Here is a 21320-nt window from a genome sequence, read left to right on the forward strand (position 1 = left end):
TGTTTGAGTTGTTTATTTGTAAATAACTTGAATAAGTATAGAATTTTTATGTCACCGGACAACATCTATGTTGTTTGAACTGTGCGTGTGCGTGTGTGTGCATGTGCATGTGTGTGTGCATGCGTGCGTTCTGTGTGACAGATGCTCAGAAAGGGACAGTGTGTTACAGCTAATCAGCACTTGGGTCATTGTCGCTGCTGGCCAGTTAGTTGACCATGAGAGCACAGTGGGATGTGTGGAGCAGATAGGAGAGCACACAGTGCTCATTAGGAGGGCCTGAGGACAGCCATGCTGATAATGCATTAGATTTATCATCTCACACACGCACACACACACACACACACACACACACACACACACACACACACACACACACACACACACACACACACACACACACACACACACACACACACACACACACACACACACACACACACACACACACACACAATACACTAAATACAGCATTACTGACAAAATGACGTCATTCAGAACTTAACGCATTGCATGTCAGAATTGTTTTTGGATGTTCTTGCACCTCTAAGATATTTTAAGTAGCTGAAGAAAGTTCAGACACAAAGGACAGACATTCAAGGTGGCTATGATATATTTAGTTTTGTTTCCACATTCTGACCGCTGAACGCTTCATTATGCCAGCAGCAAAAGCGGTGATAGTTTTGAAGAGACTAACCAAATATAGGAGGTATACGAACATACAAACAAAACAAAACAAATTTCCTACAGCACTTCAGAGAGAGATCCAAGTGTTAACTTAAAACCACTGGTTCCAGCTTGAGAGAAAGCTGCGGTGTTGCTAGGCAGTAGGCACATTCATTGAGCTGTAGACAGTAGGTTATTGAGTGGGAAATTACATAAAGGGTTAGTATATTATAATAATTATTATTATTACCAGTAAGACGCCTGAGGGCGAGAAGGACTGGCCATATATGGAGCGTATCTTGAGTGTACAGGGTGTGATGAGGTCAGATCAAGATATGGAATGTCAGAACAGGTCAGCTCCATATATGGAGATCTAAGGGTGGCAGCAGGTGCAGTGTATTGAATGTACAGGGTACTCTAGTTTGAACTCTAGTTCTGGCCAGATGACGGCGCCGCTCGTCGGCAGTCTCCTTCGTGAGAGTGTGGAGGTCGTACTGCTGGGGCAGATCGGCGTGTGCACGCATCCACCTGGGTGACGTCGCTTTGGCATGGGATGAACTTTGACCAATAAATCACAATGGCCTGGGCACCATATATGGGGGCTGATGTCACGTGATGTCACGATGACCTGGGGGCTTGCCTGGGGTGAGCGATGGGGATTTGAGTTAGGTGACGTGACAGAGTGACGGGGATTGTGGGTTAGGTGTCAAAAACGCAAGGTTTCATAGTTAACTGCGACCTCCGGTCGCAATAAACTATTTATATAGCACTCTTCAAAAACAAGTTCACAGAGTGCTTCCCAGACAAAAACAAAAAACAAAGAAAATGCAGGTAAAAATATATAGAATTCAGTCAAGAAATAAGAACAGAAGAGACGATTAAACATAAATATAAGATTTAAAGGGTAGTCTTTCTGTCTATTATAAAGAAGTTTAGGGTCAGGGTGTTAAAATCATTAACAGTTACAAATCAAATTTGCAGTCAGGGTGTTAAGATCATTAACAGTTACAAATCAAATTTGCAAAGTACAATGTACATGCATGATTAAAACAACAGAAAACAACTGCAATGAATAGGTGGCAGAAATGCTTCTCGTGCAGGTGGAAAACATATCCAGCATATACAAATGGCAGCATTATACTGAATGTAGTTTTCATGTGCATGGTTAAGTGGCCCAGTGATTGTTCAGCAGTATGATGCTTGCCAGGTGAAAACTGTTCAGATGTCTGGTGTTGGTTAGCGCTCGGGTGGCGCAATAGTAAAGTCTCTGCCCAATGCCCACCACCACTGAGGTTGTGAAGTCTCTGCCCAATGCCCACCACCACTGAGGTTGTGCGTTGTGTGTGTCCGGAGCTAGTCTCTGCCCAATGCCCACCACCACTGAGGTTGTGCGTTGTGTGTGTCCGGAGCTAGTCTTGCAGATCCGCTGGACCGATCAGCGCAAAACGTACAATGCACAGTGCCAGTAGGCCAACTTAGTACCTCCAGTCCTCCCCACATTTATTTAAAAAATAATCTGAAATATGTAACTTTAATTTTACAATTGAACTCAACAGGGCTTGTTATAGGATATGACTACATTCTTTGATATGATGGTTGCAGTGAACGCATGTATGTCTATGAATCCTATGAATCACTGGCAAGATTAAAGTCCGCTACCAGCATAGACGGCTTCCCTCTGCTCTGCTCCGACGACTAAGAGCATTCCTCTCTGTTTCCGACTGGTGAAAAAAAGCCCCGCTGCATTTTCCCTCACACTTCCCCTAAGTGGAGATAACATCTGGGATAAGAAGGCCGTGAAGTGTGTGTGTGTGTGTGTGTGTGTGTGTGTGTGTGTGTGTGTGTGTGTGTGTGTGTGTGTGTGTGTGTGTGTGTGTGTGTGTGTGTGTGTGTGTGTGTGTGTGTGTGTGTGTGTGTGTGTGTGTGTGCGCGCACCTCAAAGCCTCTTGGGTCTAGCTGTGCTGTGAGTGTGTTGATCAGCCCTGGGGAGGGAGGTGTGGGAGATAAGCCTGTGACAGCTGCCAAACACCTCTGTATGTGTGCGAGTCCCCCCCCCCCATAAGCCCCCTTCAGATGGAGTGTTTTTGAATCCCACCCACCTGTCAGCCCTGGTCCCGTATGGCAGGTGGGAGATGGTTCGTACGTGATTCATTCAGATGTCTGACAAACGCTGAACATAATGCGTCCATTTTGCCGCTCAGATCTCATTGTAATAACTCTGCAGGCGGACCCATTGATGGAGCGATGAATGACATGAGGAGCTGTGAATGCTTCCATGCTCTCATTGGAAGCTGTAATCCATAACTTTTTCAATTGAATAAAACCTTATTTTAACCAATCTGTATGGTGTCTGACAAACGCTGTGGTGATCTCCCTGCTATTCCATGGAGACATTTAGATCCTGTCGTCAGGTAGGAGTAGTACCACTACTGCTTGATAAGAGGTAGCCTACTGCATGAAATATATGTCAACACTAGAGCTCTCCGTTATAGCTCAACAATAGACATTTTGGACATTCTAACACAACAGAGGTTCAGGAGCCCACAAATATCACATGCACACACACACACACACACACACACACACACACACACACACACACACACACACACACACACACACACACACACACACACACACACACACACACACACACACACACAGGCACACATACACGCAAATGCATGGCACAAACACCCGAGTTCCTGTAGACTGCTGAGGGTAAAGTAAAAGCCAACATTTTTGACTGCAGTCAACAGGAAACCTGAGAAACTCAATATTGAGCCTGGGGTTCAGTATTAAACTGTAGAACTATAAATGTGATGCTAATAAATCATAAATGCAACAGGTTGCAGCAGTCACTCAGATGTGTGTGAGAGAGAGGAAGAGAGTTTTCCTGTCTGACGTCACTGGGGTTCAGAGGTTAAATTCATAAGCAGGTGGCGGTGGGGGGGGGGGGGGGGGGGGGGGGAGCGTTCAGGAAAGCGTGAACCAGACCCTTTTGTTTTAGTGGCTCCATTACTCTCAAGCTGGACCAGCCCACGCCATCTGTTTTAATACAGTTGCTCTCAAACTTTTTTATTTGATCTCAAGGACCCCACATTTTTGTATTAAATTAGACCTCTAACACTGATACATCAGTTACAGATCTGTAAGGGTCGTTCCTAACTATCAATAATTTAGCTGGGATGCCCCTGGAACTCTCACAAGGACTGCTGGGGGTTCCACTGAGAACCACTGTTTTAATAATCCATTGTTTATAAAAAATCACACCCGTGTGAACTGAGTGGTGTAAGGTTTTATATAGCATGATCAGCTGTGGTCTGACGTAATGTCTGACGTAATGAAATAAGGTAAGGTATTATGTAGCCTGATCAGCTCTGATCTGACGTAATGAAATCACACCCGGATGTGATTTCACAACTGGCTTTTTCTGTGCAGAGAAAATGACCATGGTTGCTACGGTCATCCAGTTCACCCGGGTGTGATTTAATTACGTCAGAAATTATTTTGAACATAGCAACCATGCTCATTTTTTTCTGCACACAAAAGCCAGTTGTAGGAGTGGTTTACACCACTCAAAAATCTCAGGAGACCAAACTGTTGTGACATTACATTAGAGCAGTGTAGTGTTCTGATCTGATCTCACTGCAGCTGCACAGCCCAAAAACGGTAATAATGTAACTCCAAGAGTCCATTCTTACAGTTACATTAACTCACCGGATTTTACTGTGATGCTGTTGGTCTCTTCACTGCAGTCAATTTGAATACCTCTGGTATTTATTTCACCACTTTCAATCTGACGTTCCTACTTGGGCATGTCATTAAGATTGAAAAAGTTCCGAAAAGTAAAAACAATTATTCAAAACTTTCTAAAATAGCAATTGTGAGCTTGTAGATCAACTCTTTTAGCTGTTAGAAGACAATGGACACCTCAAACAAATTGTCATCTCCATCTGACTGATTTTCTGTTTCTCTTTTTATCTCTTCCTGTCCCCAGCCTGCCACTGTAACCTTCACGCCCGTCGCTGTCGTTTCAACATGGAGCTATACAAGCTGTCGGGGCGGAGGAGCGGTGGAGTGTGCCTCAATTGCCGCCACAACACGGCTGGGCGCCACTGTCACTACTGCAAGGAGGGCTACTACCGAGACATGACCAAGGCCATCTCACACAGGAGGGCCTGCAAAGGTAACAGGGTTGAGGGTTACAACAACATGGCTGGAGAGTTGGTTGGTAATAGGGTTTGGGGTATAGGGTGTCGGACTATTGCGTCACGGACTGTTAGGACGTCGGACCAAAGATATGCAGAAACTTGCCCAAGGCCAGCTTACAGGAGCATCTGCACATGTGTTGAGGTAACGAGGTTGAGGGTTACAACAGAGACAAAGCCCCATGCAGGCCATCTCACACAGGAGAGCCTGCAATGGTGAAGACTTATAGGCAAATTATACATTATAGATATAGATACTAGATAGTTATAGGCGAGTTATAGATTAATTCAAATAAACAAAATAAAAAGACAATCATGACACAACTGCCTATATAGGCCCATTTCTGTAGTAGATTCTTCACCATTTTTTTCTACTACTACTCTGGAGATGTGATAATGTGATCAGCAGGTCATGTGTCAGTCAGTTTCCGCATATTACTTTCCGATTGGATATGATTGGCTTCGCGGAACAAAAAAAATGCAAAAAGCATGAACGCTGCATGTGTCCAATCTACCCCAGATTTGATCAACCCAGAGCCAAAAGCAATTTGACTTTACCCGTAATGTATTTAAATTATTTTCTTGTGATGGTCACCTTTAAAATTGTGACCATCCATATTTTTGTGGAGGCCTATTTCTTACAACAAACACCAGATTATCATGAATGCAACATCTAATCAACATAAACTCAAATTGCAATCACATCCACGGAGTGCTGCCCTGGGCGCAATCATAGCTGCGGTGATTTGTCTATAATGCACACCTCCGAAAGTATTTCTGCCCATAAGGGGCGGCACAAACGCAAAATAGTTGCATGTGGTTGCACCCTCTATACTACGACAAGCCTGTGCTTTTCTGGGCATAGAGGGGCAGAACCATCTCCCGGCTGGAGCCGCCGGTGACTTCCTATTGGTTCACCAAGCTATGTGCCCGCCTCCCCACCCCCCGCCCCCCTCTGCTCCCGACTACACACAGCGGAGAAGTTGGAGAACACTGATGTCACCACATTTGGAGTGACGCCCCTCTGCACTCTGCGAAAATACAAGGTTCACTTAGCTCATATGCCCATTCTTATGCATTTCTCTCCCAGGCGTTTTTTCTTCTTTGAAAACAAAACGCCTGCAGTCTCCGAGGCTACCCTAAGCCAGCCTGGGAGAGCACTCCAAGAGGCACCTTTCTAGTTTGGTTGTGCATCGATTAGCTTGATACACAACAGGTGCTTTGTGTCCAATTAGTTTGATTCAGGCCACGTGTGACTGCTTAAACCATCTATCACCCACCTATTCCAAACATAAATTACTTTTCCAAAGATGTATTTTGAGACGAGAAAGTGTGAAAATCTTTGAATCCATTCCAAAACTTTGAACCGTGATGCCTTATAATTTAAATCGACTGAAACACCTATTTCAATAAGCTGTAATTCTAAAACCGTTGTCAATCTATCCAAGTAATACCACATTTGGTAGCACTTATCCTGTACTTTCCTATTGTTCCTATTTACTGCAGACTTGAAACTACATGAGAAGTCATCTGAATGTAGTCAGGACATAAATCAACTCATGATTTGGTCTTCAAAATCTTTATGTTTGAAGTAAAGATTTTATAACATGCACCATGTTTCACACTGGAATTTGAAAGGGTTCTTTGAGGGGTGAGGAGAAAATCTCCCACCTGTGCGTGCATGTGCATGCGCGTGTGTGTGTGTCAGTGAACTGACCCGTGTGGCTCTATTGAGCGGGCCGGGGTTCCTCTGTGAATCCCTGACAACACAAGCATAACAAACAGGTCAGAGCTGCGAGCTGATCCACCCAAGAACAGACAAGCTCATCATCTAGTCTCCACATCCCTGTTCAAACCTGCAACACACACACACACACACACACACACACACACACACACACACACACACACACACACACACACACAGGCGTGCGCACTCTGCTGTGAGCACATAAGTCAGGTTTGAGACCAAGCTGTCCAGGATTAGAGACTGGAGGAGACAAAAGCAGAGCTCCGTCTGTCTCTCCGTACCTCGGTCTCTGAGGCACAGAGCAAACAAACTCCTGTCACTCATTTTCTCACACACGCGCACACATGCACACACACACACACACACACACACACACACACACACACATACACACACACACACACACACACACACACACACACACACACACACACACACACACACACACACACACACACACACACACACACACACACACACACACACACACACACACACACACACACAGAGATAGGTAAAGATTACTTTTGTAATGTTTAGAATTGCGGCAAAAATCTCTAACAATATTTCCTTTGGTTATATATATATTAGTTTAACGTGCCACTTCCCAGTGCATGCATTATTGTTATGAGGGTTTCCCTGGAAAAAGATGAGAGCAGCCAACAACGGAAGCCTGTCCTGTCCTAGAATGCAGTTCCAGAGGGGATTTCAAACTGCAATAATAAACTTCATCATGGTGTGGTGTAGGATACGTTTAGTATATCGTTGCTGTCCTGAATAGACCACCTAACTCAAACTTTCTTCACCCGTTTAGCCATCTTTATTTTTTCGTCTATGTGTTGGTTTAAAAATATTGAACCAATGAAAAGTATTAAAAAGCACTTGAGCTGGATGTTTTTTCATTTCCTGAAAAATGAACATTTTGGAGTTAAGTGGTTTCTTCCAGACAGCAGAGATGGTAAGTCTTTGAAATGTTGCTTCCACAGCACGCTATTGAAGAACAATATTACATGTCGGATGCCATTGTGTATAATTTGCAGCCAGATCTCTTTCTCCACTACGGTGACAAATGAGCGACTATGTGCAGAACTGCAGATGCCATACTGTGGTCTCTGACCATGTCCACAGCTGAACTCGCATTGGTTCATGGCAGGACCCCGGAATACTATATCCTCCAATGGCCTCCTCCTCGGTGTACCACTACCATTTAGCTAGTGACAGGAACTGCTATATAATATTACATTTCCTACTGCATGCAACAAGAAACAGACCCCTCTCTTAATACACCCTTATTATGTCATTGCTCACAGAATAAGAGCATGCAGCTTTAAGGGCAACATGTTTCAATATACAAATACTTTTTTTTCCTTTTTAAAAAAAATATCTTTTCATTGGGTTTTTAAAAAAAATTCCCCCTCCCATGTGGGGTCCTTGTTCATATACATGTACATATACATTTGTGATACATAGATATAGACACCCCTCATTTCCCTCCCATCCACCCCATTGTACCCACCCACTCTTCCCCAATGCAGAGACAATGCTAGAGAAAAGAGGGGAGGGGGAAGAAAAAACTACAGAAAAAAACAAAAAGGTAGATAAATTAGAAGAGAGAGAAGAAAGGAAGAAAAGAGGGGAGGGGGACCACCTGTGTGTGCGCACATTCACCGGTTTACACGACGCACGTACAACGCATAGGCCTATGCATTCACCATTTTCTATTAGTTCAAATATCGCTCATCTCTGGGATTACCGTCAGGGTTCTTACATACTACAGGGTTCTTACATACTTTTTTATTATTTTGTCCATTTCTTACGTCAGATACTGCTGAGTCGCAGTGTGGTGCTGAGAACTCAAGTTTGATAGATCTCGTGCACTTTCCCTAAAGAGAGACTAATGGCTCGTAGCAGCATTGTTGCGCTGTTCTGTGCCAGCCCAAATATTTTCATAAGCTATATTTGAGGAGCAGTTGGGTTCAGGAGGAGGGGGGGTACAGCTCAGAGCAGGTTAATGTTACAGCCATTCTCTACTTTCCTAATGATCTAACCACATCCATAGATCTCCTCAGCCACCTGAAGACTTCCAGCCCCCTCCTGCCCATCCCTCCGCCGAGCCCAGCTCGGTGCATTGGGATCGAACCTAAACAGACCAATCGCCTCAGGTGACAAGGCGAGGGCTACGTGACATCAGTTAGGGCCCGCTGTATTTATTGTTCAACTCAACCAAGCATCCCGCTCTGCTGTTGTTGGACAGGAAATATACCGCCGCGCCAGAGAAGCCGAGAGGAAGTCTGCTTTCATTCTCCAATCTTCGAGAGCCCCCCGCCAATCCCCAACATGGCCAACAACACCCCCCACATCAACAAAATGTCCGCTTTTCCACTCGGGAAAGTAGACATGGGTGGGAAAGAAATGGCACTTCCATACCGTAGCTGCGCTATAAGGTGCAGGGAGCCCCTGTGTGTCTCCAGTGGCAGTGTGGAATGCCTCGTGCTTTATTTCCCAGATTAACGACTTCACCCCTCATCAAACACAGTGTAAACATGGGCCGTACTGGCCTTAACTGTTTGTTCTATAGACCCCCCCCCCCCCCCTGTCCACTTGGCAGTAGAATACTCTAAGGCCTGGAGTGGTGAAACTGGCACACAGTCCACTGCACCCCCAGCCCACAACCTCTTAGCAGCCCTTCCTCACACCCACCCCCAGCGACCACTGGGAAATCAATCAATGTTGCCAGATTGCTCCCTGTGTAGTAGACCCGAAGCTATATGGTTAGCGTCACAAGTGTGATCACTTTGATAGCTTCCCAGTGTAGATTATGAATATGATATCTTTTTTGTATCAGTTATCTGTTCTTTTTCATTTTTCGACATATTAGTCGTTCCAAAAAAAGATTCTTCCGTCGTCAATTCCCCCTATCTTTTGTGCAGTCCCTGTCGCCGACCCCTACTGTTTGGTCTGGGGAGAGTGTAGAGCAGTGGTTCCTAAACTTTTTTTTATCTCAAGACCCAAAATAATTTGATCCAAACCTGTGAAAATAACAGACCTACAAGCTCACGGAGTGTTGCTTCGCGCAGCGTTGCGGGCTTGTGGATCTTCTATTTCCACTACTTCTTAAACTTAAAAAAAAAATGTATTATGATGGAAATTAAGGAAGGCAGTTCACACACTGGTCTGTAGTTCCCAGAAGCAATGTATATTAGACGTATATTATACTATATTGTAATATTATAATACAGACCTATTATAATAAATACAAAGATCCACACGGGTCGAAACCGTACCTCCAATAAATTGCTTCTGGGAGCTACGGACCAGCGCAGGAACTTTACCCCTGCGCCCCTCGCTCACCCCTGAATGTGACATCTTTGTCTAATTACATTGACAGCCCATTAACTTTTCGTTCCAGATTCCTAAAATCACTGTACAAAACTTCACAGGGAGGGACAGAAAGTGACATAATGTCATTGGATTTTATGTTCTCGATTTTATTGTTATGGTCCCCACCCTGTATTAGAAAGTCATTTGTCAAGGCTTTAGTTCCACGATACCCAGAGAATAAACAAGTCAGACGAAGCATGCAGTGCCTTTGAGCACATGTTCTTCTGTTTGTGTGTATGCTAGTATCGTAGATACAGATAAAGACACAATACTGGATAAGCACATGGACATTAGTTTACAGTATGTCCACTGAGTGCTATACTGTAGAAGTCAAAACAACATCCTGGTGAGAGATGGTTGAATTGATTAAAAACATGACATCATTGTTTATACTTTAATTTTGAGCTGACTTACTCAATGATGAATTCATAGCACTTGTGGCTTTCAGATTCTTTGTGTTTCTAATGCAAAGAATGCATTCTCAGTGGATCAGCATCTCAGTGGACGGTTGGACGCAGAGGCCAAATCCCTAACAGCCATTTCACAATGTAAAATTGATTTTGACAAATAAACTTGACGAAATGCTCCGAATTGAGGAGAAACAAAATAACAAAGATGGTAGGTTCTTGTTTAAAAATGTTTTATACCATTTATCCACTTTGAACCTGCTCTCCCAGTTGGGCAATTTCATTATGGATGAACATTTTTTTTTAAAACTAGCAAATCTACAAGCTCCCAACATGTTGCCTCGTGATGCGTAGTGAGTTTGCTATTTTGTCTCCTAATATTCATGACGCTTCTTGAATTAAAGCTAATAGCAGGCTAACTCTGGCCTCGCTTGGACCACTTCAAGCAATTTTCAAATGACTCCTCCTGTACATGAAACACATGCAGGCCTAATGGCCAGGCTGGGCTTCCACTTCAAACACTGGCTTTATGGTAAACGTTTGGCAGAGCACACGCACGGAGCGAAATTTCTCACATTTAACGCGCAATCCTCCCGACTAACAGCTTCAACAGACTTTGAAGTGCGTTCCACTCGCCCATTAATGGGAAACATTATGCAGCCTGTATTTGTGAGGGGCTCTTTGCCAAAAAGCTTTACATTGGAAACTCAAACTGAAGAGCACACAGCCTGTCTACGCCGGATCACAACGGGACAGGAGAACACAAAGACTGCCCACAAAGGCTCAACACGCGCACACGCATGCACATGCATGCACACGCACGCACACACACACACACACGCACGCACGCACGCACGCGAGCGCACACACACACACACACACACACACACACACACACACACACACACACACACACACACACAGGTTTGGGTTCAAAACATGCACACAATATACAGATGCTGTGTGTGGTGAGATTGAAATTCTATACCTAATCAAGTTATTTACTCGTACAGTACAGTATGCGTGCCTTCCAGCCTGGACCGACCTAACAGAGTACATATCCTATGGTCGTTATGGGCGGAGGGAAGCAGTGTAATTTGTTTGAGGTTTTACATTGGTGCGAGGCCCAGTTCTGCATCTGTGGAGGTCTGGAAGAGAAAGCGCTCCTAACGTGAGCAATTTCTCACTAGTTCTTAGCGCTTAGATTACTTTTTCTTTCATTTTATGGAATAAGTGGAGTCAGCGGAGGACGGAGGCCATGCCAAACATAGAAATATATGAAAGTTGATATTTGTTTTGCAATAGTGACGGACGGTCTCGTAAACCACTCGTGTATTGGGACTCATACAGCTATAAAACAAATATATTTAAAATCACAAGTTGTTTACTTAGTTCAGATGGATGACACTCTTTCCGTGTTTCCTCTCTCTCTGTCTCTCTCTCTCTCTCTCTCTCTGTCTCTCTCTCTCTCCCTGTAGCATGTGATTGCCATCCAGTCGGTGCTGCTGGGAAGACCTGCAACCAGACAACAGGACAGTGCCCTTGCAAGGACGGAGTGACGGGCATCACCTGTAACCGCTGTGCCAAGGGCTACCAGCAGAGCCGCTCTCCAATCGCTCCCTGCATAAGTAAGACCTGCATCTGTTTCATCTTCTGCACTAAACAGCCTGACATAAACCAATACTAATCTACAGTACGCTGACCCATGATTACCACATAGGTGTGGCCAGCATTTTAATTCACTGACACTTGGACGACGAAACAAAACACATATTCTTCATGAAACGAGTTTTGACGTAAACCGAGGCTTTCTGGACGTAGGCGCGCCTGTGTCTGAGGTCACCATGTTATCTGCATACAGACAGTGGCACATCCCCAGACCACACACTTATCCTTAGCCCACCCATACAGTGGTCCAGCCAAAGCCTACAGTCCAACCACAGAAACCCTGGCTCCATCACTTGGTGGGGATTTTTGATCAGTGTCCTACAAAACAACCCGAAAAGCAACAGAACATGCTTGTTATGCATGAATTCATGATGGCTCACACTCAATTGTATTGTACATATGTCTTTTTCTATCCCTGTTCCGTTATTTTGGAGGGTTATTTGGCTTTTGAACCCACCAGAGCTTGGATAAACAGACCATTACTGCTAGCCTAACATGGCCCTGGGTGCCGTCAACACTGCTAACAGTCCCATCTCCCTATAAATCCCCAGAGCGAGCCAGTCCAATAGAATGATGGCTGATATGTTTATTGGCTATATCTGCTGCTTGCAGATTCCAGCCCCTTGGCAACAATCACCGAAGCCACATCGAAAGAGAGAAGGCTAGCCCGTCGCCATTAGAGCTCGCGCCGCCAACAAATAGCTGGCTGGCATGACATGATAAGATTAAACTGTGGCTGGGCGGACATTTAGTAGACATTTACAATGGTCCAGTATGTTACAGTATTTCAATTGGCATGACATTGTCTGATAAAGTTGTGTGTGGAAATTGGACTAGGCCTTTGTGGAACAAGCATCGCAGTGATATGCTTGGCGAGAGTCCACCGCGATAAATTAAACCTGCGAACCTGCTCGAATAGGATTTCTTTAATTTCGCTGGGAAAGGTAACAAATTTAGTGTAAAAGTTAGAGGAAATGGGGGTTTTAGAGTTCGAGTAGGACATATTTAGTTTCTCGTATACTGCAGAGATAATGTGTTTTAGTTTTAATAGCTTGATATATAAAAAATAGTTTTTGTGATTGCCAACTCTAATTTGAAACGACACCGGAGCCCTTGGATTACTGCACCTTACAGTGCAACACACAGCTACTTCAGTACATAATGCATCTCTATCCATCTGTCAAAATCAGATGCATTACACACAAATGCATTCAAATCGTTTCATAGTTGTTCCAAGGGTTAGCCAAAGGAGAATAACCCGGAAATTGAGCTCTCCACAAGTCCACATATAATGTATCCATGTATACTGTAAATATAATCATCATAGAAGTCTCACTTATTCTGCTTGCTTAGCAGTACAGTATGTTAAATGTCTATTTTCATCTCTCTTTCTCACAGAGATCCCAGTTGCGTCTCCTACTGCAACGTACATCAGCTCTGAGGAGCCTTCAGGTGAGAACTACAGCAGTCTTATATATGTTTTGGTGACAAAGTGTAAAAAATACTTTATTCCGTTTGAGGTACACGTCGCACCACATTGTTGCCAAAGCGTAAATCATGCGGCTGATTCGCACATTTGCAAAAGACTATTACTGTACAGTATGTATACCTATATGCCTACCTTACAGACATGCATTCAATCATATCTTTCTGGCATGTGCGTGTTTTTTTCCCATTACCGTAATTCTCCAGGCCCCCATTCATAGCTCCACTAAACTAAACACACGTCAGTAAGTGTTGCTGTTGATGTAAACTCCAGATATTTGGTCAGCGCTCCCGCTGGCCTCGCTGCCTGTGTTCCCAGCCCGCCCCTCGGCCTCCCCAGGGTATCACCCATAATCTGATTACATGCTTCATTTGCACCAGTTTGTTTTTCAATCAAGGCTGGCGGCACTGAGACCGGAGACCTGCCCTTGCTCACTTATTTACACCCCATTGTTCACGCACACCGACTCGAGGTTTCAAGTCAGACTGCTGATTATAGATGACACTCTGTCGTTAATATTTACATGTGTTTCTGTCACTGCACAACACATGGCCAGTTGAGTTGAGTACTCTGTGATGTGCTTATAATGTGACAAATTGAGCTCTAAATCTGGTGCCGTGGCCAGTTTGTTTTGGGTTCAGTTTCAGATTCGGTTTGACTTACAGTGCAGGTTTGGTAAAACACAGGCAATGTCACTTTTGATCATTAGCACCCTCTGTAAACTGACAATGTGGCGCCACTGATTTCATTGAGCTCCATTGAGAGTCCTGGTTCCAGCTTTCAGGAAGCTGCCTGCGCTGTGAGGAGTTTGGATTCCTGTCATGAGCCTGTGTACACACAGAGAGACAACCCTCCAAATTAGGAACAGTGTGGTCCCCAGGGACCCTGCAGATTGACGGTGGCCCTGTTGGAGAGGCCTCACAAAGGGGACGTTTGTCCTCACAGCAGGGGGTTGGCCCTTAATGAGAGCGATGGGTGTTGGGATTGTGCTGCAGGGCTAATGGGCAACGCCAGCTATCAAAGGAAGGTATGATGAAGGCCCCCAGGGGCCAACGGGAAACAAAGAGGGCCCCCGCCCTCGCCACTTCATTTACATGGAAATCAGGCGTGGTCGATATGGACTCGTCAAATTAATTTACTTTGGGATTTCCCCTTTTTTCATTTCTCCCGCCACCCTGAAAGCTGCCGGGCGTTTCTCTAGAAATGTTTTCTACATGTACATGCAGCACCCCCCCCCCCCCCCCCCACCCCCCCCACCCCCCACCACCACCGCCCCAACCCGCCTGCTTTCCGACGGGGCGTTTTTTTCTTCCTCCGTCGTTACCCAGGCAACCTCATTCACACGGAGTACAATGGGAAAGAAAAGGGAAGACTGGACAGAGGGCTGGAAGAAATAATGAAGTTTGTCCATATTCAGGCAAGCTGAAAGGTCCCCCTCTCTCTCTCGAATGCCCCCTCCTTTCCCCTCTGACCGCCCAACCCAACTTTCCCATCCCCCCCTTATTGCTTGGGGATAGGTTTTTTGGGGGGGAGCAACACCAGGAGATGATCTGGTTCCAATTTGTGTCAGTCAGTGAAAAGTGGAGGGAACAAACGATTTAAATTTTCAATTTGGCCTCTGGTATCACTACTAGTTCCCTCGTTGCAGGAGGTGCCTGGCACGCTGACGAGACGACCTCAGCGGACATCGATGGAGCCTAATTTTGGCACATGTGTGAAGACAGGTCAACACACACTGGTGTCAGAGGGGTCACGGTGGACCCTTAAGCCATTCATCATGAGCCTGTGACTCTGTCTGTACACGGCTCGGCTCTTGAATCTTCTGCGAGAGCCGCAGCCTGTTTGGCTGCGAGTGGCGCTGAAGCATATTCACTTTCACGCCTTTCACACCTTTAGGTTTTGCTGTCAAAGAGGGCCGAGTAACTTTTTTTTTGCTAAGCTACTAGCTAATTTCCCTCTGTGAACTTCCTTTGTACTGGAGTGACCTTCCCAGCCCTCAGAGCTGACACAATGCATGCCAGCACTTTCACGGAGCAGCAGACCTGAGTGGACAAGTGGGAGTCCGCTGACAGACCCAGAAAGATCTATGCAAGCCTTAATCTGTTTAGGCTGGGGAATGTCAAAGGCATTGGGCAGGGGCGGGACGACATGACACAAGGGACCACATGCAGAAGCAGGTTGAGCATTTAGAGACTTGATTTGGTGTTATGAGATTGCACATACAATGCTGCCGAACGACATATAGAGCGACTTTATCTTTTTTTATCTTCATTCATTTTACATCATTCTATTGTGAATCCTTTTATAAACTGGCAAACCTTTTAGTGATCCACCCTTGATAACTATTGATAACCATGAAATATCTCCTGTGATACATATAAAGTTTAGCCATATTTCTGTCTCTCTCTCACCCTCGTTCCTCAGACTGTGATTCTCACTGCAAGGCGTCCAAAGGAAAGATGAAGATCACCATGAAGAAGTACTGTAAGAAGGACTATGGTGAGTGATTCCGACAAGCAGGAATGTCTGAGGCCAGACGTCGGCCCCTGGCCGATGACTTTATTAATCACATCCGATCCGCACCAGTAGTCCTCCTCTCCTCTCTGTGTTTCTGGGCCACTGCTGCGATGACTTACTGACACTCCCACGGATTAAAGTCACCGCATCAAAGGGGGAAGCGGTGTCGGGGATTGAGCCCTGTGGGACGCCACTGACTGGTGGCGTAGTCAGTGTCAGGCTCACAGGTAGTGCTGGTTTCTGGGAAATCAAACATGGAATCTGAGCAAATTCAATATTTTCTGAAGGTCATGTTCAGAACCGGCGAGAGGAATTATTGATCCTGGGCCAGTGCTGTTCAAAATCAAACCACACCTCTACAGATGTTGTCTACCCTAATTGTACTCCTATATGTCATACAATCACAATTACCCCGAAAGGGCCCACGTCCTTCACGTTATATACATTTCACATTACAGTTTTATGATTGGATATATTTGCCGTGTTTATGTCATTGATAGATGCAAGTACACATTCCTTAATTGACTCCCTTTAGATTTAATATATAATTGAATATGTATATTACATTTGAAGTGTTTATAGCCTACATTGACTAACTGTAGTAGTGATTTTAAATCAATAGTAGTGAAATCAATAATTGAGGCTTTAACCTTAGATTCTGCTTCCAGAGGTCCACAGAATATTCTGTGGACCTCTGGACAGAATATTCTACAAAATAGAATATCTACAAAACCATGCACCTATACTAAAAAATTAAGTTCATTTCTTTGTCCCCCACCTGAGCTATGTATGAGTTACTTTGAATAATAAATAAATAAATAAGAATGTAAAAGCTCCATGCATTCAAGGCTCAATGGGGTGAGTAATCGATAGGAAAAAAATGTCAGGCAAAATAAAATCACACCCGTGTGAACTGAGTGGTGTAAGGTCTGTCTGACGTAATGAAATCATGTCTGACGTAATGAAATCACACCCGGGTGTGATTTCATTACCTGGCTTTGTTTGTGCAGAAAAAATGAGCATGGTTGCTATGTTCACCCTGTTCACCCGGGTGTGATTTCATTACGTCATTACAACAGGGTGAACATAGCAACCATGCTCATTTTTTCTGCACAAAAAAGCCAGTTGTAGGAGTGGTTTACACCACTCAAAAAGCAAAGTGCGCATGTGTGCCCCCCAAGGCTGTGGTTTAATTAGCAGCCCTGTATGTTTATACTCTCAGAAACCTACAGTGTCCCTATTCTGGGCCAAACATTTAGCGGAAATAGCAAATCTACAAGCTTACACTATTTTCAGCAAAGAGATTTGGCGCCGAGGGGACCATATACAGTACAGTAGAGACCCCTGGGGGTCTACTGGGGTCACTGTGCACCCCTTATATACAGTACAGTAGAGACCCCTGGGGGTCTACTGGGGTCACTGTGCACCCCTTATATACAGTACAGTAGAGACCCCTGGGGGTCTACTGGGGTCACTGTGCACCCCTTATATACAGTACAGTAGAGACCCCTGGGGGTCTACTGGGGTCACTGTGCACCTCATATATGTACAGTAGAGACCCCTGGGGGTCTACTGGGGTCACTGTGCACCTCTTATATACAGTACAGTAGAGACCCCTGGGGGTCTACTGGGGTCACTGTGCACCCCTTATATACAGTACAGTAGAGACCCCTGGGGGTCTACTGGGGTCACTGTGCACCTCTTATATACAGTACAGTAGAGACCCCTGGGGGTCTACTGGGGTCACTGTGCACCCCTTATATACAGTACAGTAGAGACCCCTGGGGGTCTACTGGGGTCACTGTGCACCTCATATATGTACAGTAGAGACCCCTGGGGGTCTACTGGGGTCACTGTGCACCTCTTATATACAGTACAGTAGAGACCCCTGGGGGTCTACTGGGGTCACTGTGCACCTCTTATATACAGTACAGTAGAGACCCCTGGGGGTCTACTGGGGTCACTGTGCAGTACAGTAGAGACCCCTGGGGGTCTACTGGGGTCACTGTGCAGTACAGTAGAGACCCCTGGGGGTCTACTGGGGTCACTGTGCACCTCTTCACCCATCCTGCAGTCCCTCCCTCGTCTCAGTGCTGCAAGTCTTAATCTGATATCAATGGCTGCTCCACAGTGACAGGATGGCAGACCTGCAAAAGACAATGTATTATTGAATGCTCCCCTGCTTCTAAAAGGACTCGTGCTACTGTTAGCCTCCATTCCAGTCCCTCCAGAACCCTCTCTTCTTTCTCCCTCTCCAAGCACCACCCCACCATATGGCCCTTTTGGTCTCACCGCGTTCACAATAACCTTAATATAAATATTAAGAGGAGTCGACTGCACGCTCTCCATTAAGGCAGAGGGGGGGAAAACAGGTTGATGGACGTGAGCGCCACGCCAAGTCAACCTGAGGCGCTTGGCAAAGCTCTCAGGCATTTTTACAGCTAATCCCAACTTGAAAACAGCAGCCAAAACACACAGCAATCACATTATATTGTCAATGAATCCACAGAAGCAGCTGACAGCCGTATAATGCAGCGTCAGGTAGACGGATATTGTGTTACAAAATTAGAGCCCGACCGATGCCAGATCTTTGGGTCCAATTTACCAATGAGTGTTCTAATCAATTTAAAAAAAACGTGTTTTAAGTTTCTATATGAAGAATTTAACTTTAATTATACAATGGCCAAGCCAACAAGTAATAAAATGCCCTATCTCGCCCGTTTTAAATCCCGCTTCCCTCACAAATTCAATAGGTACTACAGTATACTGTACAACTTGAAGCGAAAAGGAAATTTGATGTTGGGATGATGGATGATATTAGGCCGTTATCCCCCTTGTTCTGGATCCAAAGCAGAAACCGCAACACTGGAACAGCATATCATACCTGTGGCCCCCAAGACGAGGGTCTTGGGGGTGGTTGGGTGGGGGACGAGGGGGACATAAGACAGAGGCGGTAGCAGCATGAAGGATTGTACGGTACCTACAGTATAGGGCTCCTCACACGCATCGGCCCGCTGTCGGAGATATATACGGTTTCGTTGCGCTGTCCTGCTGTGCAGGCCTACATTTACCCACGCGGCGAAGGATCCCCCTCCCCTGTTCACATTTTCCACATCATCAATCACAGCAATATAATGGTCGATCTGCTATCAGCAGATCCACGTCATGTAAGCCACAGAACAAATCTCCACAGTCGCAGGGTTGGGGGGGGGGGGGGGGGGGGGGCCTTCTTCCTTTGACTTGAGAAGAATACAGTATGTTCTCTGCTTTCAGCCAAGTCCTCCAGACTACAGTATATCCTCATGAAACAAAGACAATAAGAGTGTTCTTATACTCCGGGCTTCAGACACAACCTGACATTTGTCTTAGTTAACCGCTTAAGCCCTATTTTCAAAAATGTTCCAAGATTTTCCTCTTTTTTTTTATTGCCAATCTACAAGATCACAAAATGTAATGTCGCAATGTAATTATATAAATGGAAGATTTATATGACATATATAATGACTACAATGGCATGCCCAAAACAGGGGCGCCAGGGGTAACGTGGTTAGACTACAGCTGCAGTGTATTGTTGGACACTTTTACTTTTGCATTCAAGCCAATTTCCTTATTGCTTGCAGACATATTAATTAATATTGCACACATAATGAGGGTTCATAATATCATCCTATGATGGAATTCATCCAGACCCACAAAGGTTGTTTCCCATTCACCTGTTTCACTTCTCATTTGAAATATTTGTGTCAATGATACATAGCGTTTTGCAAATGTCCAACTTCATTTTATTTTTGCTTCCTCCATTGATTTCTTTGGTTAACACCACCGGGGAGCCAAGAATCAGCTCATCATTTTCAACCTTTTCTGTCGGTTTCAATCTTAATCACCACAGCCAGGACGGGCCCTGCATCTATAAATCAGTCAAGACTGCTTCATGAAAAGCAGGCGGGTCCCCGGTGGGGTTCTGCTTTCCTCTGAACTTCATCGAAAAAGTCTGGAAGCGGATGATTGTGCCATAAATATGCAGAGGTTGAATGGCAGACATCTCTCCTTCAAGGATGCATTCCTCTCCCCTCTAATTCATTTCTCAGGCCTGTCGCGGGGGTCCTTTGTGGTGCTTCTCTCTGTTCTTTTGGGGGCCATAACCACCCCCCCCCCCCTACACACACACACACACACACACACACACTTCCCCCTCCCCAAGTGTGAGTGGCGGTGTGGGCCCCTGGGGGTCGCGGGAAGGGGCCCTCTGTTTAAACACAGTTGTGCACTCTGCCGGGCGCGGAGCATTCCGCGGGGCACAAACAGGTGGTAAATTAAGCAGCCGCTGACGGATTGCCACCCCGGAGGAGGAGAAAGAAATATGTCGTGTTTATTCGCTCTTTGTTTTTCATCGCCACCGTAGCTACGGAGACGGAGGGCACAAAGGGATTATATTCTCTCCCTGACACCCTTCTGCACGCACGCATGCACACACACACACACACACACACACGCACGCACATGCTCCTATACCTGTGTAGACACACACACACACACACACGTGCACATACTCCCTCCCTTCTCTATGCTGCCGGGGGGGATAATGAATCAAAGGGCTGCATGTTTGCTGACGTTCATGGGATGGCGCTCAATGGCGGGGGCCTCCCAGCCCCGTTGCCCCCGGCCACCCTGGACGGCCCTCTGCGCTCACCCCCCCGGGGGGTATAACAGGTCCCCAGATCCTTCACTCTGGTGATAACCAAGAGGGACAGGGAGCCCTCCGCGTCGTAATTAACCAAACTCTAATTTGATTAGCCCTCGCCTGTTGACGGTGTCCAGGTCAAGCCCCAGCACACTGCCCAGAGACCACAAACCCAGTGGGTGGCTACATGGGCCCCTGGCCCCTGCAGGGGGTCTTGTTGACAGTCATTGAAGAATAGCCCCCCTGCTCCCTCCTACCCCGCCTGTTTGTAGTGCTTCTTCACAGCAATTTAACCCTAGTAGGTTTAGAAAAAAACCATTATTAAAAATAATAATAAATGTATTCATGTTATGTGCAGAAATTGCCGGTGTTGCATTCATTAATACATCCATCCCTTCTGCCCCATCACCCACCCTCGGCATCTCTCTCTCTCTCTCATCCCCCCTCTCTCTCTCTCTCTCTCTCTCTCTCTCTCTCTCTCATCCCCCCTCTCTCTCTCTCTCTCTCACCCCCCCTCTCTCTCTCTGTTGATCTCTCTATTTTCTCACTCTTGACA

General features: G+C 45.6%; 1 protein-coding gene across 1 annotated transcript in view; it reads left to right on the plus strand.

Moving 5' to 3' along the window:
* Positions 1 to 21320, plus strand: part of ntn1b (netrin 1b) — a 57465-nt gene that overhangs the window by 31889 nt on the left and 4256 nt on the right. The window contains exons 3-6 of the mRNA XM_079521469.1: positions 4664 to 4852; positions 11891 to 12040; positions 13479 to 13532; positions 15991 to 16065. Coding sequence (XP_079377595.1) covers positions 4664 to 4852; positions 11891 to 12040; positions 13479 to 13532; positions 15991 to 16065 — 468 coding nt within the window. The remainder of the gene's footprint in view (positions 1 to 4663; positions 4853 to 11890; positions 12041 to 13478; positions 13533 to 15990; positions 16066 to 21320) is intronic.

The sequence above is a fragment of the Electrona antarctica genome, assembly GCF_951216825.1.
Source record: "Electrona antarctica genome assembly, chromosome: 14".
Lineage (NCBI taxonomy): Eukaryota > Metazoa > Chordata > Actinopteri > Myctophiformes > Myctophidae > Electrona > Electrona antarctica.